Source organism: Lonchura striata, chromosome 1 (assembly GCF_046129695.1).
Source record: "Lonchura striata isolate bLonStr1 chromosome 1, bLonStr1.mat, whole genome shotgun sequence".
NCBI lineage: Eukaryota > Metazoa > Chordata > Aves > Passeriformes > Estrildidae > Lonchura > Lonchura striata.
The window spans coordinates 22,787,997-22,802,457 of record NC_134603.1 but is presented as its reverse complement, the minus strand read 5'-3'; the positions used below and the strand labels follow the sequence as shown (position 1 = coordinate 22,802,457).

General features: G+C 35.8%; 1 protein-coding gene across 1 annotated transcript in view; it reads left to right on the top strand.

Moving 5' to 3' along the window:
* MATN2 (matrilin 2) overlaps nt 1-14,461 on the top strand; it is a 58,057-nt gene that overhangs the window by 31,924 nt on the left and 11,672 nt on the right. The window contains exons 8-21 of the mRNA XM_077782796.1: nt 3,582-3,704; nt 5,932-6,054; nt 6,924-7,046; nt 7,213-7,335; nt 7,727-7,849; nt 7,937-8,059; nt 8,270-8,392; nt 11,500-11,622; nt 11,717-11,839; nt 11,933-12,055; nt 12,206-12,328; nt 12,529-12,651; nt 12,788-12,910; nt 13,077-13,199. Of these exons, the coding sequence (XP_077638922.1) occupies nt 3,582-3,704; nt 5,932-6,054; nt 6,924-7,046; nt 7,213-7,335; nt 7,727-7,849; nt 7,937-8,059; nt 8,270-8,392; nt 11,500-11,622; nt 11,717-11,839; nt 11,933-12,055; nt 12,206-12,328; nt 12,529-12,651; nt 12,788-12,910; nt 13,077-13,199 (1,722 nt within the window). The remainder of the gene's footprint in view (nt 1-3,581; nt 3,705-5,931; nt 6,055-6,923; nt 7,047-7,212; nt 7,336-7,726; nt 7,850-7,936; nt 8,060-8,269; nt 8,393-11,499; nt 11,623-11,716; nt 11,840-11,932; nt 12,056-12,205; nt 12,329-12,528; nt 12,652-12,787; nt 12,911-13,076; nt 13,200-14,461) is intronic.

Below are 14,461 nucleotides of genomic sequence, written 5' to 3'. Positions count from 1 at the left end.
AAGACATGAGCAGCTTTGAAATGAAAAAAAATCACCTTGTTTTACCTAGTTGGTTTAGCCAAGGACAGATACATTTCATCAGCTTGGAAATGTATTGAACAGACAACACAGATATCAAAATCAACTTAGAGTCACACACAAAGCTTCACCGTTGCCTAAAAAAATTGTAAAAACATCACGAGCAATGTTCGTGTTATAAACCAGTCACATATGCCACTTGCTTTAGAAAGACATAGTGTTACAGCTCTTTTTTATTGGAGGCCTGAAATCACAGCAGATTTTTACTGTAATGTGTTAAAGTTTAGAGAGAATATATTCAGCAAAATGAAATAGCTGATCTCGTGACTCAGTTGTTGGGGAGAGAAAAATGTACTGATATTTTATGAATAATACATTTGTTTGGAGCAATCTAATTCTATTTCTAGACACTCATAAAATGTATCTGGTTTTGAAACTGTATTTTTGTTCCATTTTAAAGATATGTTCTCATAAAGCATTTTTGTCTGCAAAGTGCTGCTTTTGCACTAATCTGTCTTATTCTGCTTTTTATTATCTGTATGATATTTTAATACATTCAGGTTTTTGTAGATTCAATAGCCTTGGTAGAGCAAATAGAACCAATAGAGCAAAGGAACAGCATCGTATAAAATATTTATTGCCAAGGATGTAATTGCAAATTACAGGCAAATTGCAATTCCCATTTGGGGTATTTTTCCTTATGGGGCTTTGGATTTGGCTGCAAATCTGATGATGTTTCCAAGATTAGGCTCCTATTCCAAATCTTGTTGTAACAAGGGTCATGTAGCGAAGCTTGTGAAATAAAACAGAATGTTTTCATATATGCCCTTTTCAGAAATCAGGGACAGTAGGTGAGTGGTGACAAGCACCAGGCATTCCTCCTTCACCACCACATGGGACTTCTGATGACTACAGGAGGAGATCTGTGGGGGTCAAAGCAAAGCCTTAAATAGCTGAGTGTTTGCAGTCTGCTCTCAGATCCTCATCTCACTGTCAGCTTTAGTAGGTGTCCAAAGCACAGTGTTGTTTAAGAAAAGTGAGTTTTCTAAGGTGTTTTACTTTAGAAGCCCTTATGTCTGGCTTCAGTTTTTCTCTCCACAGAAGTAAAGTTCTGTGCTTTAGGTCAGCATGACTGTGAACATGAATGTGTTAACATGGAAGAGTTGTTTGTGCCCAAATGTCATCCCAGATACACCCAAGGACACTGTAGCGATACGTGCAGCAATGAGTGTGTCTCATGAGCTGCAGTGACTTGTTTGCTGTAAGGGAGAGGTGTGAACAGAGTGAGAAAACACTCCTGGGTCCCTTTTAAGATATTTCTGAATCATGCAAACCTATGTTACTGCAAAATCCACCAGAAGCCAGGCCTAGTGAAGTAATGCAATTGTGAGATCCCTGATCCAATTGAGAACTAAAGCATCATTTTCTCCAATCCAAATAACTTGGGAAATGTGTTCAGCTATTTCACTCAGAGGCACTGTCTAACACGAAGGCAGTGCTTGCTGCTGAACATCCATATCATTGCTATGGGCTGTGTAACCTGCACACCTCATACTGCTGTATGCTGGTGTGTGAGGATATGAAGAGATCCATCTCTTCTCTGTTTGCACCTTCAGTGATCCATTCAATGAAGTGTCCTTTTTCAGAAGAATGTTGCTAATCAAAGAATTGGTATTGCCCCAGAGAAATCCAACAGCACTGCCCACTTGGCATCACCCAGTTTTAGAAAATAGTTTTATTGCAGAGAACCATTTTGCATATCACCTAAAATATTGACAGCATTTTTCCTTTATGTACTTATGACACACTTTTCCAAAGGAATACTCAGTCATTTAAGTTTTTAAAAGACTTGTAGGACAGGGAATAATCATTTTTAAATAAACTATGATAAAGGCGTGTGATTTAAGGTGACCTGGATGAGTTACTTTTGACAGTTATAGTTTTAGACTATCTCAAGTTGAATTTCTAAAAATTAATATCTCCTATGTCATTCCTTGTTTGTAAAAGCAGTGAGCCTTCCCCATCCTTTCCCCTGCTTGCATTTTTTTCTTTTACACATGTAATAAAGCACGTACTATTACAAAATTTACAGTTACAATGGTTTCCAAAGCCTGGTAAGTAGCATCTTTGTGATTACTGCACTCTTTGAAAGAGTGTGTTACAAAATTCTGCATGAGAGCCCCAAATATTTAAATGTTAAAAATTCATGTTGGTGTGGGTGTTTGTATTGAAAAGATGGAGCCAAACAGATGTAATTTTTCACAGAGAATATTTTCTTTTTTTTTTTTTGTTTCCACATTTTTGTGTGCTCTGAGAAGTTACACAAGCCTCTTCATGATGATGTGAACTCTTGGAAAAAGGAGGAAGTTCCAGCTGGAACTTGCTTTAGCTAGTAAAAACTGACACCTCAGCTTCATTTGTTCAAGCTTACATTGTCTCTCTGTGTATAATGACAAATCTGGACCAATTACTGCAAACTCGTTGCTTAGTTAAATAAACTAATAAACAGAAATATTTAAAATAAGTGATTTAACATTAAGTACAGTTTTTTGTAAATGTAAACAAATTGCAGCCGACATGTCTGTTCACATCTGTAAATGATTTGCAAAGGAGACGTGAGACTATGTTTGTGTCTGAGGGTACTCCACTACTTTTGATCAAGTTAAGCTAAAGTGATTTGGGCCTATATAATTAAAACTAGCCATTAAAAAAACAGCACACAAAACACTATGAAGAAGTTCAAAGCTTTTTTCCTAAACTGTCCTTTTTCTATACGCACAGAGTCAGCAAATTGCATAGTCCATGTGCAAGGGCACGTATCTCACCCTACAGCTTTGCTGTCCGCTGTGAGGAAATGTATTTTTTAAATCAAATTCACACCTCTCTCCCTTCCTCCTCCTTTTGTCTTTCACAGAACTAGTTGCATACAAGACTTAAAAGACATATTCCATTTTATCTTACTTGGAATAGGAATAGGAAAATCAAAGAAATGGAACATGTTAAGACAGTCTCATATTCATAATTGCTATCTGTCCCCCATGAGGCTTTAACTGCTTGAACCTGTTGGCAGGTTAAAGTTTTAAACTGGTGATTTCTTATCCTGTTGAAAAAATAATCTTATCTTTATTAAATAATCTGAAAGCCATAATTTCTATTTTAAAAATTACTAATACTCATATTCTCTGTGAAAATTTAATGGTGAACAGATGAGAGAGTCCTGCTTTTTAAAGAAGGAAAGCATGATTCTGTGGGTGAAACCTGTGGGTGAGACTGGGCTTCAGGATTCTCCCTTCTGTCCACTTTGTGTTAGTTCAATCACATTGTGATTTTTGGCAAAGTAAATCTACCCTTCACCAAGTTTGCTATATGTCAGGTGGGGTTGATGTATTAATTTCACTTAGGTGTTGTTAATTGACTCGGGTTACTCAAGTAGGTGGGGATACTTGCATAAGTAAAAACCTGGACCAATCTTTTCCCCTTGCATCATGTACTAACTACAGTGTTATAGTTTATGTATCTAAGACACCAATATGATTTCTACAATCATTAACACAAATCAATAGGAGTGGACCACTGTGCTGAAAGCAATCATGGCTGCGAGCAACTGTGCCTAAATACAGGTGACTCCTACGTCTGTCAGTGCTCTGAAGGATTTGTCATCAATGAGGACCTAAAAACCTGCTCACGTGAGTCTAGCAAGAACAACCTTTATTTCAGCTCCTTTGGGAAAGGTTTTTGTTTCCATACAGGGAAAAGAACTCACCTTTATTCTTACAGTCTGCATTTCAGTAATACTACAATAATTATTTGAAAGCAGAAAAAGTATTTAGGAAACAATACTTGTCAAGGTAACTGTTAGTCCTCATATATTCAGAAAAGTTTTGGGAGACCTATTCATCCTCAGGTTTGAGGACAGTTTTTCAGTCACATGACAAATGTGCCTGACAGGTCACCTGGAGAGCTGTGTCCCCAAGGCACACTGCCCCACCTTAACCTGGGGCATGAGGAGAACTGAGAGCCCCACACTGAGCTTTGCATTTAGCATGGGAACCCTTAATAAGTGAGCAGTTGTCCTGGCTGCTCTCCATTCTTTATAAATCTAATGAGCATTGAGAATTTATAAAATTTCACAGTTGAATGGCCTCCTTCCCTGGAAAAATAATATATTGAAAGTGCCAGAAAAAGAAGACTATGAGTGCATTTTACCTGTTGACTTTTTATGGACCTCTTTGGTGAGAGTATTCTGTCCACTTTTTCCAGATTTTGGAGGTACATCATCTTTCAAGCTTGTAGAGTGTTGGAGCAGCTCTAGAGTTTGCCCTTTTTCTTGCTCTCAGGCACAAAGTTTTAAGAGAAGTCAAACTGCAAGTCCTCAGTCACAAAAATTATCTAGAGAGAAGTGAGCAAATCAGCAAAGGCAATTTGTTTTTGTATTTTATTTATCCTTGTATTTGCTTCCATAGCTCCATCCAATACTTTGACAGATTTTGCTTCTGTCTGCCACTGCACTCTATAGAAAGGGGCAGACAGTAACACAAAAGTATGATTAGTGTACATGTAACAATAGAGTCTACTAAAAACAATTCTTTAGATATTTATCTGCAGTACCACTGAAAATCTAGAAACAGACAAATAATGGAGTTTTATCAACTTGCAAACAGAAAATCAGTTTTCCTTCCTAGTAACAAGAGATGATTTTTCATTCCTGAGTTATTTTCCTCCAGGCTGTACTTGGAAACCTATCAGCAGCAGAGTTCAAGAAGCATTTGGACAACATCCTCAGGCAGATGGTGTGAGTTTTGGAGCTGTCCTGTGCAAGGCCAGTAGTAGGACTTTGATTGGTCCTAGCAAGTCCTTCCCAAATCAGGATATTCTGTGATTCTATGAAAATGGTGCTGAGTGCAATGAAACTGAGCTTTTTTGAACAGCTCCTCTTCTCATAACCCTGTCCTCATATATATTTAGGAAAGATTTGTCCTATTCCTGAGCTCTAGATGAGATGTTGAAACCTCGTGAACATTTTTAGGCTACCAGAGTTTTGGCACTTTGCAATTTCCTGAATGATAAGTTGAGTGGAAGGGATTATCATTTAACATATACCAGTCCTAGTGAGAAAACATCTGGGACGTTCTAGTCTTATATACACTGGCTCAAGGATCTTAAGAAAGCTATGGGAACACCTGAATTGTAACCAAATCTGTATTCTGACAACTCATTACTAAAAACTTAAGTGTGTAGCCAAGACACACAAGCTTTATAGACAGTAGCAAGTCCTGCTTGCAAACTCTCAGGAGCCCTAAGTCTTTATATTACAGAGAAGAGACGCTTGGGAAATTTGAGATGAAAAGTGATCCACATTTGATACACACTACACACTTGTACCACATTACACACTTGTAATTTGCAATTCTTTGTAAAATATTGAATAGTTCAAGCCAAATCCCATTGACATCCGAGAGGTTTTCTTCTTGCTGCCACGGGAACTGGGTCAGGTCCACAAGTGAGTTCTGGAGACTGCCACCTTCACTTCAGACCATTTAGGGACTATTTAAAGAATGTTCACAAGGTAGCTTTTATGTCTTTGCCAGTGTCTTATATAAAATCATTGCCAAAGTATTTTGGTTTTTAAATCCACTTTAATCCAATCCAGACTCTGTTTAGTTATATTAAACACAGAAAAGTATGAGTTCTCAACTCCACTTAAAGTAAAAAATGAAAAGTAGGACCTCTAGGACCTCACTAGGACCTCTTACATTTTATTGAAGCTTTATAATCAGATGAGAAACTGAATTATTGTTTAAGCAGTTCTATGTATTTATATTTACTTGCTTATATGGAATGCAAGCACTAGAGATGAAAAATAATTGAGTCATTATTGGTTAAATTTTAAAATAATTTTGATTGCTCCTACAGGAGTTGACCATTGTGCTCTAAGTGATCATGGCTGTGAACATTTGTGTGTAAATGGTGACAGATCTTATACTTGTCAGTGTTTTGAAGGATACAGGCTCCGTAACGATGGGAAAACATGTAAACGTAAGTTATTATTCAGCAACTCAGAGTCTAATATTTCACACATAGAAGAAATCTGTAAAGTGGGATTGGATTGCCTACATGTTCAAGGATTTCAAGAGGTCGTATTTCCCCTTTGGTGTCATATTTGCCAGCAGTATGCCAATATCTTGGATTTGCTGAATCATCAAAAATGGTACTGAATGCATACTTTTAGGCACCTGAATCACATCCTAAACATCAGAGCCATTTAAAAAGTAGCCCTGAAATTAGACAGTTGTGGATCCAAACATACTGGGAGATGTTTAGAGCTGAGATGACTGTGATTTTCTTCTAAAATTTCAAGGCAAAAATATAAAATGTTTATAAAGTCTTACCCAGCATGAAGCTTGGAACATTATTAATGGAAAGTTCATTTTGTCCAGCATGTCCAACAGGATAAGGATGATTGAAGAAATATCATAATTGTGTTACAAATTTGACTACATTACACACTTATGATGAGTGGCAGATATCAAGGAAAAAATTATAGCAAATTTTTCTCAATTTTATAGCGTAAGTCACCAAGTGATTAAAGAAGAATCATGGATAAGTATTGCAATAACTCACAGGCATTCAGTGTCTTGTAACTGCAATCCCCATAATATCTAATATCAACATCTGCTGTTAAGAAATAGTTACAGAAAAAAAATTAAAGGCATCCAGATATTACCATGATGACTGAAAAGCTCCTTATTCTTGGCTGGGGTTTCTTAACAGCACCCTCTTCTGTTATTCTGTGCAAACAGAGACAAATTCTGCCCATCTCAAAAAGTTAGGATACACTAAAAGCAAGTTAAGTTTGAACATACTGTCTTGACTTAAGAATTTTTTATATATTAAATTATTTCCAGGTAAAAATGTCTGCAAATCAGTCAACCATGGCTGTGAGCATGTTTGTGTTAATGCTGACAATTCCTACATCTGCAAGTGTCATGAGGGATTCATACTGAGAGAAGATGGCAAGACCTGCAGAAGTGAGTGACTGGTATCTGTTGAACACTTTTGCATGTACATCAGGCAAGGAAGGAAAGGGGTATTTTTTACTTCTTACTGGAGAAGATGCAACAAAGTTCCTTTTGACAGCTACACTTCTCTAACATGTTTTCATTCAAAACCTACATTTATATCAATCATTCCCAGGACAGGACATCTGCAAATCAGTCAGCCATGGCTGTGAGCATATTTGTATTAACAAAGATGACTCCTATGTTTGCAAGTGTCATGAGGGTTTTCTGCTGAGAGAAGATGGGAAAACGTGCAGAAGTAAGTACTCTGAGAATTACTCATAGAATTTTATTTACAGTATGTCGATCTGAGAAGCATTCAAACAAATACAACAGTTTACTGTTGTAATAAAGGAGTAGTCTTCATATGTATAATATAGGAGTAGCATTTATATATTTATACATTTAGAACTTCCAAATGCTTGTAAATGACCCTGTGGACAAAAATAATGTTTTTTAATAGATTAACTGACAGACTGGAAACAGAAAATACTCAAAAATGTTCAGGTACCAAGAGTTAAAGGTGTTTGCCTAAAATTTACCCTGTTTATTCCAGTGGTATCAGTAGACCTAATGAAAGCTGTTACTTCTCCCTGCATGATACATTTGCTGTAGATGTGCTTTAACAAAATATCATCAACTGTTCTCAGATAAAGACATTTGCAGTTCAGTTCACCATGGCTGTGAACATGTTTGTGTTAATACTGATGAGTCCTACATCTGCCAGTGTTACGAGGGATTTGCACTAAGGGAAGATGGAAGAACATGTAGAAGTAAGTATCCTGCTCTTTAATAGGTTTTGTTTATAATCTGCACATTTATAGATATATTTTAAACATGGCAATCTTATTTTTCAACAGATAAAGATGTTTGCAATTCTGTTGACCATGGCTGTGAGCATATTTGTGTGAATACTGCTAGTTCATACCTTTGCCAGTGCTATGAGGGTTTTGTATTGAGCGAAGATAAGAAAACATGTAAAAGTAAGTTATTTTAATGTTACTATATTTTTTATATTCAGACATCTACAGGAGAAACATTATTTAGAGGCAGTTCTTCTTATAGGAGATTTTTCCGTGCAAAAAGGAGAATAAACTCTGTATTTTTTAGGAGTTTACTACTGTTAATCTTTAAAGTTTTGGAAGTGTTCTTCTTCATCAAACTGTAGTAAATAAAATGTAAATTATTCCTAGATAAAGACATCTGCAAATCTGTCAGTCATGGTTGTGAACATCTTTGTGTTAATAATGATGATTCATACACTTGCCAATGCCATGATGGATTTGTACTAAGGCAAGATGGGAAAACATGCCGAAGTAAGTAGTTTATTAATAAAAGAAGAAATTTAATTTTTGTCTTGTTAGAATATTATTCACTAGTTCACTGTAGCCAGAATGGAATATTTTTCTCTATAGATCAGAAGATTTGTCTGAATTAAGGATTGTTTGAACCAAAGCTATATTTCAGAAAAATCAGCCAACTTTAAAGTTTGAATGTAGGTTTTAAACTGTGAACTCCATTTCCAAATTACATATACTGAGTTTTAATCCTGAGCAGAGGATGTTGCTGCATTTTACTGTACTGGGTTGAAGTTCTAATTACCACTGTGTTCTTCTGTGTATATTCATGCAGATCATGACTTAATTTGTTCTGTAACCTCTTAGCATGTTCTTTTGTAAATTATAAGGAAATTAAACTCCTCCAGGTTTTTGTGTTTTCTAATCTTTTTATAACTTGCTTCTTGCTCCCCTAAAACCTATGCTGTTATCAGCATCCTTGTGGATGCACCACAGTGAAAGAGTCTTCTAATAGGAGATTCAGCAGGGTCCAGGGCAGAGGAACAATAACCCATCTAATTCTTATTTGGATCTACCTAAATTTTTTTTAATCACTTATCTTTTTTTTTTTTTTTTTTTACAAAAGATAGTGTTAGTCTCTGACCAAAATATTCTGCTAATACTCATGTTCAATTAGTTATCTACCATGATCAAAAGGTATTTAGGATTCTCAGCATTACAGGTGTCCCATGTCTTGTAAGTACAGCCTTCATTTCTAATGTTTCTGAATGTATATCCTTCTTTTAAAATACATATGATTTGCTGGTATCCAAAAAGATTGACATTACCTTATATCAGCAGCTGTTTTATATTTATTTGCTATTCTCTCAGAAGTGGAGTAATCTACGAACTTTGTTAGTGATTATTTTGGCTTATTCTGGGTTGTCTGTAAAAATATTAAGTAGTCCAGAAGCAAGGCAAATTCTTAGAAAGCTACTTAAGAGTCACCCATCTACAATTGAGTCTGAAGCACTTTCTAGCTAATGTAAATCCATATAGATTCTTTAATCAAAATAATACCAAGACTGCTGTCTTTTTGAATGCTCCATTTTATGAACAGCATAAACTTTAAGAAACAGCCTCATCAGCAATTAAGAAAGACATTTATTTAGTTTTTCCAGGATTTATTTTTCCATAACACCAAGTTGATTGATATTATTCCTGTTTCTTTGACTTTACTCTGACTCAAGTTCCCCATTATCTGTTGCATTATTTTAATTTGGATAAATGTCAATCTGGCAGGTTTACAGTGAACTACTCATCTTTTTAAGGACTAGAACCATGGTACTGTTTTCAGTGGGTATACATACACTGGGAATGGAGACAGCTCAGTGTTTTGGGGCTTCCTCAGAGTTCTAGGAGTTACTGAAAATTAACACTAAGCATCCAAGATATTCTTCAGAAACCTCTTTTGCAACTCTCTGCTGCAAGTTATCTGGAGTTTCTGATTCAAAAATGTATGTGTGTGTGGGTATCATCTGCAACATGTGTGTTCAGTAGATGTTCTGTGACCTACTTCACACAGTGTGAAACTTTTCACTCCAACAAGGTCATTAGTAATCTATTCCATAGGTTCAGATCTGAATGCACTAAAATGTTTTATATTTCTGCATGAAGATTGGCAGTTCTACCTTTCTGTCTATTAATTAATAATACACTGTTAGAATGCCTTTTTTTCCTAATAGTATCTAAACAATGTACTTATACTACCCTTTATTCAGTTGGCCGTGCACCCCCTTGTCCTTTATCTTATTATTTCAGTGGTTTTAAATTCCTAATATTTTCCCATTTAGTAAATACTGTGAATATTCCTTTCTTTATTAATTTTTCAAATCTTATAGCTGTTTTCAACTTTGATTTCTAGATTTTTAACTACCCTGGCATTCTTTTTGGATAATGAGACTACATTTTTGGGGGTGTCTAGTAAAATAACCTTAAATAGTGCAATCATTGATTATTATTATTATTATTATTATTATTATTATTATTATTATTATTATTATTATTATTATTATTTCTTCCCCCTGCATCCCAAAATAGTCTACCTTGTACTTACTTTCAGCTATGTAAAATTCATTCTTCTGAAGTAATAGCTATGTCTGCTGCTGGTTTGTATTTTATTCTGTTTATAAGCAAATGTTTCTGTTGTACACAGCTGTGTATAAGCAGATGCTAATTTTTACTTATGTTGTAATTTCTCCCTTATCCACTATGCCTGGATCTAGTTTAGATTGCCATGTCTTAAATTTAATTATTTTTGATTTAGAATATTTCAACTATGTAGTAGTTTTTGGAATTTTTCTTTTGGTAGCAGGAGACCCCCATGAAATTTGGGACAGGTTGAAGTTCTTTTAAAAATATAAACCTCAAGAGACAAGTTGAACTTGGCTCTCAGGAAAGAGCCAAGTACTTTTTGTGTAAAGGTAGTTCTCTGTTAGAAACTAGTATTTCTTTTGTGTTGCATGAAGAAGAAAAGGGGAATGTTGATAGATGGCTCCACCTACTTCTGCACTTTCTCCCCATCTATCCTTTTTGAAGAGGTTTTAACCAAGTGGTTTAACATTGCAGTCATACAAGTCCTTGCATCAATTTTCAGCAATCCAGGCAGATTTTGTTATAGTCTTAAATAAGTAGTTCCTATTATTTCAGGTTTTGTTTATGCAGACTCTTGGCATTGATATATGGATGTTAAGAATTATGGTTAAATCATGTCCTATGATGTTTTTCTTAGTTTTGTTTTTACCAGCATGCATTTGTGCTACGTGACTCTACTAAATTATTCCCTCATTTCGCTCTTAGTGCTCTTAATGTAAAACCCTCCTACTCCTTAATCTAGTCAGATCAATCCTCAAATGGTCTATTTTCAGTTGGAGACCATCCAAACGATGAAGTTCTGGTCAACTAATACAGAATAGATACTATACTCAATGTAATCTAAGATGTCCATCATTAAACTAGAAAGAGATTTACTTTCAGTTTGCAAGCTTCCATCTTTTTTTGCTCATGGGACTGATCCCCCAGTCATTGTATTTATAAAGAACAACTTTAACTAACAAGCCATATAAATATTATCTAACTATTCCCAGGCAAGGATATTTGCAAATCAGTCAACCATGGCTGTGAACATGTGTGTGCTAGTGCTGGTGATTCATTTGTTTGTAAGTGCCAGGAGGGATTCCTGCTAAGAGAAGATGGAAAAACTTGCAGAAGTAAGTAGTCTGATCTTTATCAACATACTCTTTGTTTGCATCTCGTGCTTGTGTAGAAATGCACTAACCAGCAAAAGTTGTCATCTGTTTTCAGATAAAGATATTTGCAAATCAGTCAACCATGGCTGTGAACATGTTTGTGTTAATTCTGGTGATTCATATACCTGCAAATGCCATGATGGGTTCCTACTGAGAGAAGATGGGAAAACCTGCAGAAGTAAGCGGCAGAGGAACTTAATTGGATGAATTACACATACAGTAATGAAGGCCTCTGCTGATCAGTGCTGACTACCAACTCTCCTGTTTGCAGACAAGGACATTTGCAACTCGGTTGACCATGGCTGTGAACAAGTTTGTGTGAATACTGAAGATTCCTACATCTGCCAGTGTCATGAAAAATTCATACTGAAGGAAGATGGAAAGACATGTAGATGTGAGTAGTCTGAGCTATTTGAGACTTTCAGGTGTTGTGGGTGTGAGTGCACACGTGTATGTTTGTGATTTCCAGCTATTTGGGCTGGTTTAAAAAGGATACCATCTCCATAACAAGCCTCACCTCACAAACCCCATCCACTTTTCTCAGATAAAGATGTTTGCAACTCAGTTGACCACGGCTGTGAGCATATTTGTGTTAGTACTGGTGATTCCTATGTCTGCAAGTGTCATGAAGACTTCATACTGAGGGAAGATGGAAAAACTTGCAGGAGTAAGTTATTTAATCTGTTTTGTACTTCTTGATCTGTTAATGAAACACACTATGCAACAGTAGTGTGGTTTTTGTGTCTTTATAACAAATGAGCTTCATGTAAGTGAGCTCCTTCATGAAAAATATAGCCAAATTTTTTATATTTTGTGAAATTTATTTACTTAGCTAACTGTGCTAAATACAATTTCCATTATTCCAAGGTAAAAATGTCTGCAAAACAGTCACCCATGGTTGTGAACATGTCTGTGTTCCAACTGGCGATTCATACATGTGTCAGTGTCACAAGGGATTTATATTGAGGCGAGACAGGAAAACATGCAGGAGTGAGTAGCTGAAACTTTTATGGGGAATATGTTTTTCGGTCTTAAAAGAAATAACACACTTTCACTTAAAGCTTGTTCATGACAGTTTTGTATTTGAAAAATGGTCTAATAAGGGGATTCTCTTAACAATTCTCAGATAAAGACCTGTGTAAATCCATTGACCATGGCTGTGAGCATGTGTGCATTAATAATAACAACTCATACAGCTGTCAGTGCCATGAGGGCTTTGTCCTGCGCCAAGATGGGAGAACATGTCGAAGTGAGTAACTCATTATGTCTGTCAGCCCCTCTTCTCTCGCATTGCTACAGAAATGAACAAAAGATATTGTACTCCTTTGTCGTATGTTCTTCAGATATCATGTTTGGAGTCTTTGAATTTATAAAATGTTAAATAGAGTACAGATAAATACTTCAATTTTTCCTAGGTAAAGATGTCTGTAAATCAGTTGACCATGGTTGTGAATATGCTTGTGTTAATAATGGCGATTCCTATATATGCAAATGCCAGGAGGGATATGTACTAAAAGAGGATCAGAAAACATGCAGAAGTAAGTATATTTATATAGAACATATTTGTTTCTTTAAGTTCTAAACTCAACTGACCTCACGTCAAAAAGATTATAGAATCATAGAATGGTCTGGATTGGAAGGAACCTTATTAAAGATCACTTAGTTCAATCTCCCTGCTGATGGCAAGGACACCTCTACTCTACCAGGTATCTCCAAGCCCAGTCCAGCTTGGCTTTGAATACTGTCACAACCTCTCATTTCAAACATGATATAGTATTTGAAACCCCAGGGCATATCTCTGTGGCATAAAATGTCTCAAACAATGAACTTGATGTTCTCCAAAGCAATAATAGAGCAAACTGGAAGAGTTGTTTTAATACAATAATAATTCTTTTGAAACATCAGGAAAAAGCCAAAGGGGAATCTTATTATCAAGGAATGTACATTTTAATCAGGTTCATGTACTGTGAATATTTATATATATATTTTAAAATCCTATTAATTTTATTTGCTTATCTTTTAACATAACATGCATTTATCTGATAATCTCTTAAAACTTGGGGGAGAAACTCTACTTGAACTCAGTAAAAACATTTATTCTGCCAAAAATGAATGCCTTAGTTGAGGAGACTGTGATTACCAAAAGAACAATAACAATCCTAACTGACACCATGAACCATGAACTGTTGCCCTTTCTTGACTTATGCAGTAGTATTGATTTGCATATTCATTGCATTTCCATGCAGTAGTATGATATGTATATTCATTGCATTTTCATCACCTTAGTACATGTGAGGTGTCTTTTTCTCAGATGATTGCAGAAAGGAGTTCTTGAGCAGTTTTAAAATAGATATTTTCCAAGAGGAAAAGCCCAGGCTTTAAAGCTGAAAATTCCTTTTTTGTACTTTGACTTGGTAACAAACATCTCCAGTAATTTCTGCAGAGTAATTTCTGGTCCACAGTTCTCTTTTATGTAGTGCTTACAGCATTCTTCCTGTACAAAGATCAGAGATGAGTGGAGGTCAAAGTTTATTTGGTCCAGACTAAGAAGCAAATCTTATATTCCTTAGTATGGCATATTTTCCCTGGAAGCTACATTGATCCAATGGGAGCTGAATACCTCTGCAGCCAGCCTTTGCATGAAGCACAGTAATCTCTGTCTGCTGAAGTAAATTCCTTTCCAGAAAAAAAAAAACACACCAAAAAAAAAAAAAAAACCCCACAAAAAAAAGAAACCAAAACCACCAAACATACCAAAACAACCCACCTGGCAGAAGCAGTCTGCAGCTTGGAAGACATT